Genomic DNA, 3,135 nt, shown 5'->3' with positions numbered 1-3,135 from the left:
GTAGTTTTACGCGTTGCGTTGCGTATCGCGCTGCGTAAACATAAAACCATGTCTGGAGAAATGACAAACAATACTATTTTACTCCGCAAAATGTGCTGCACACATCTGAATATTTGGGTTGTACTGTTCTGGAACAGTGTTGTAAATACAACTTAACCACTGATTTCTAGTTGTGTCCTCTTTTGGAAGACCAAACAAAGTAGTTTCGCTTTCACAACGAAACGCAGCGTCACATACGGCGAACTAGAGTGAGCAGCGGCCGGTGGGCTTGAGAACGGCACGGCCGGCGGGCTTGCGGCAACCAAATGTGACGACCCCGGGCTGGACTCCGCTTCGTCCACAGTGAAAGCCGATCCGGCGATCCACAGCGCAAAGTTGTTGTATTTCCTCAGCGACCAGCACGGATCAGCTCTAGGCATGACGAAGCGGATATAGTCCTCTTTTGGAAGGCCAAACAAAGTAGTTTCTCTTTCACAACGAAACACACTGCACCTTCATGACATGGCAGCAGCGGCAACAACAATACTACAGCGACTCTTAACTTTTATAAAGAATACCTCTTTGGATTTGCAACTTTACAGATCTTCTTTATGCACCAAGAGCTTGTAACACTCCAAAGAGAAAGGAAAAATTGAAATCGCATCATATGACCCCTTTAAAATAATAAAAAAAAGTCTGAATTACACATTTCCAAGAACTTAGACTAATTTTTTTTAGATCTGATTTTTTTTCAACAGAAAAGAATAAAATTGAAAGAAATATTAATTGTCTGCCTATGAGTCGGTTAATTTACAATTTATTTTATATAAGGCTTGCAATTTTTGTAACCATGTGCAAATGTAAATATTTATATAATTGATATAACTGAAAAAATATGTATACTATATATATTTTTTTAATTTATTTGTAAAAAAAATGTTTACATCATTTTAAAACAAAATCTAAATATATAAAACTGATTCAAATATTCAATTGAATAAATAAATAAAAAAATTAAAAAACAGTGACATCTGACACAACCGCATGGACTGGTGGACTTACACCTGACTCTTTGATCAATGGTAATCAATGAAGGCCTCAGTGACACTATTATCACATTAAAACATTTCAAAACTGCTTGAACATCTTGGGAAAAAAAATAAACTACATAAATTATTATTATTATACAAATATGCTGCTGTATAATTTCAGTATATTTCTGTTCAAAATCCACTTTTAATTTCATTTTGAAGTTGAATATGAATGCTTACCCTGTATCTCCCAGAATGGTGGTACTGATCCAAAGAACCTGACTAACAAAATAACACACATATACACTATATAGATTTCAATTTAGACGCACATTCAGTGTACTGACATCAGCATGCATGCACATAAATTTGCCTCTTTTTTTTTAAGATTTCAATCTTACTGTTTCACTTTCCCACTCGCCATCGATGATAAACTCGAAAGCCCAGCTCTGAGAAAAGAGCAGGACACACAGAAGAACTGGAGTCTTCATCGAACCAGAGAAAAGTCCTTTCAAGAGACTACAAAAATTGCCAGCACAGTCCACACACATGCACACACTGACTGAGGCTAAATGATCAGCCTCTGCAGTCTCTGAGACCTCTGAGCCTCGTCAATATTTGTTGTGCCCCACATAACCAAAGAAACAGAGACAGGAACCTTTGAAACCTGACCAGCAGATGAACAAACACAATCCCTGGAAAGGAATGAGACATATCACACTCTTTGTTTCACATGTTGTCAGAACAATATTGCAATTTCGGACAATGCCATTATTTTCATTATCAATTAAGCATATTTTATCTCCCAAATTGTATTATATTGCACGTGAAAAAGTTGTGGTATATGTGTTAATAAAAAAAAATCATTGTGTCTGAACAGGATTCATTTTACTATTTTATTAGAGTATGAGTATGAATATGTACATATTCAAATCATATTCTTTTTTTCTTTCTTTCTTTCTTTCTTTTATTTTTTGATGATAGATATTTTTGTGAGAGTGACAATGTAAATGCATTATATAAAACATTTATCAAAGCCATAGTCAATTCAGTGGTTAATTTGTTATTATTACCCAGAATATTGCCCAATCACCAGAAACTGAGGCCATATCTGTGGTTGTTCTGAGAATAAGGTTATTCTCTTTCATTCGGATATTTCTATCATTTGAAATAAGGCTGTATCTTATCTTCGGTTCCTACACACTGCAAATACAAGTAAAACACCTGTAAAAAAAAATAATAATAATAATACAGAAAATTCCTTCATTTTAATACAGTACATTGTGTCCTATTTTTACAGGTTTTTTCTTTTACAATGCATTTCTACACTATATTTATGCATTCATATGGCCATCTGACAAAGTGACCCCATTTAGAATTTAAACACTTAGCCACTGTTAAAAATGAGTGTTGCATTATATACAAAATGTTAAATAAGTAGAATTAATTTTAAAGAAAGACAACACAAGGACACTATTCAAGCAAAACAATAAAAAAACGAGACGTTTTTCAAATTAAATGATAAACCACAATATACTGTTCAAAATAAAGGGAAAGGTGTTTGGACATTTATTATTTGCATAAAACAAGATTATTCATATTCCCTGATTATTTACCATCTACTGGAAGTATGGGGTATGTCTTAATATTGTGGATATTGGCCACTATTTGGACCAGGGAGCAAAGAAATAAGAAAAACTAACAAGCATTTTCATGGGGGGTCCAGGAGGGTACAAACATAAATAATAGGATAAATAATATAAGGCCTTTCTGAACAGCAGATTAGAGCCAAATAAAGCATTTATTTCTTATCCCCTGCCTTTTCTTTTAAAATTTCTTTTTTATTAAGTAAAAACTCCTCCAAGTCAATCAATCAATAAACTTTAATGAATGTATCTTTCTTACCACAGAGACCATTTTGCATTGCAAATTGTCAGACAAAAGGTTTTGTCAGTTCCAGAAAACCATTAGTAAGAAATGAATGTCAGCAAGTCCATGCCTTTTTGGTGAACCAGTAATGTTCTAAGAGCCTCTCTAAAGGAGAAACTGTGTTGGAGCAACATTAGGAAAATCCCAATACTGTAAAAGACTTCAGAAGAGAGCTGATGTTATTTTGAATCGTGTG

The 3,135-nt window shown here is 34.1% G+C and overlaps 1 protein-coding gene across 2 annotated transcripts in view; it reads right to left on the bottom strand.

Annotated features, from left to right (window-relative positions):
- LOC107675977 (inter-alpha-trypsin inhibitor heavy chain H2) overlaps window positions 1-1,619 on the bottom strand; it is a 15,453-nt gene extending 13,834 nt beyond the window's left edge. For both annotated transcript variants that reach the window (XM_016470483.1, XM_016470482.1), the window contains exons 1-2: window positions 1,412-1,619; window positions 1,251-1,292 (exon numbers count right to left, since the gene is read on the bottom strand). In XM_016470483.1, coding sequence (XP_016325969.1) covers window positions 1,251-1,292; window positions 1,412-1,561 — 192 coding nt within the window. In that variant the 5' untranslated portion in view covers window positions 1,562-1,619. The remainder of the gene's footprint in view (window positions 1-1,250; window positions 1,293-1,411) is intronic.
- Between the last annotated feature and the right edge of the window lie 1,516 nt (window positions 1,620-3,135).

This window comes from Sinocyclocheilus anshuiensis, unplaced genomic scaffold (genome assembly GCF_001515605.1).
Source record: "Sinocyclocheilus anshuiensis isolate Anshui unplaced genomic scaffold, SAMN03320099.WGS_v1.1 scaffold1836, whole genome shotgun sequence".
In the NCBI taxonomy this organism is placed as follows: domain Eukaryota; kingdom Metazoa; phylum Chordata; class Actinopteri; order Cypriniformes; family Cyprinidae; genus Sinocyclocheilus; species Sinocyclocheilus anshuiensis.
This window is presented reverse-complemented; position numbering and strand designations above follow the sequence as displayed.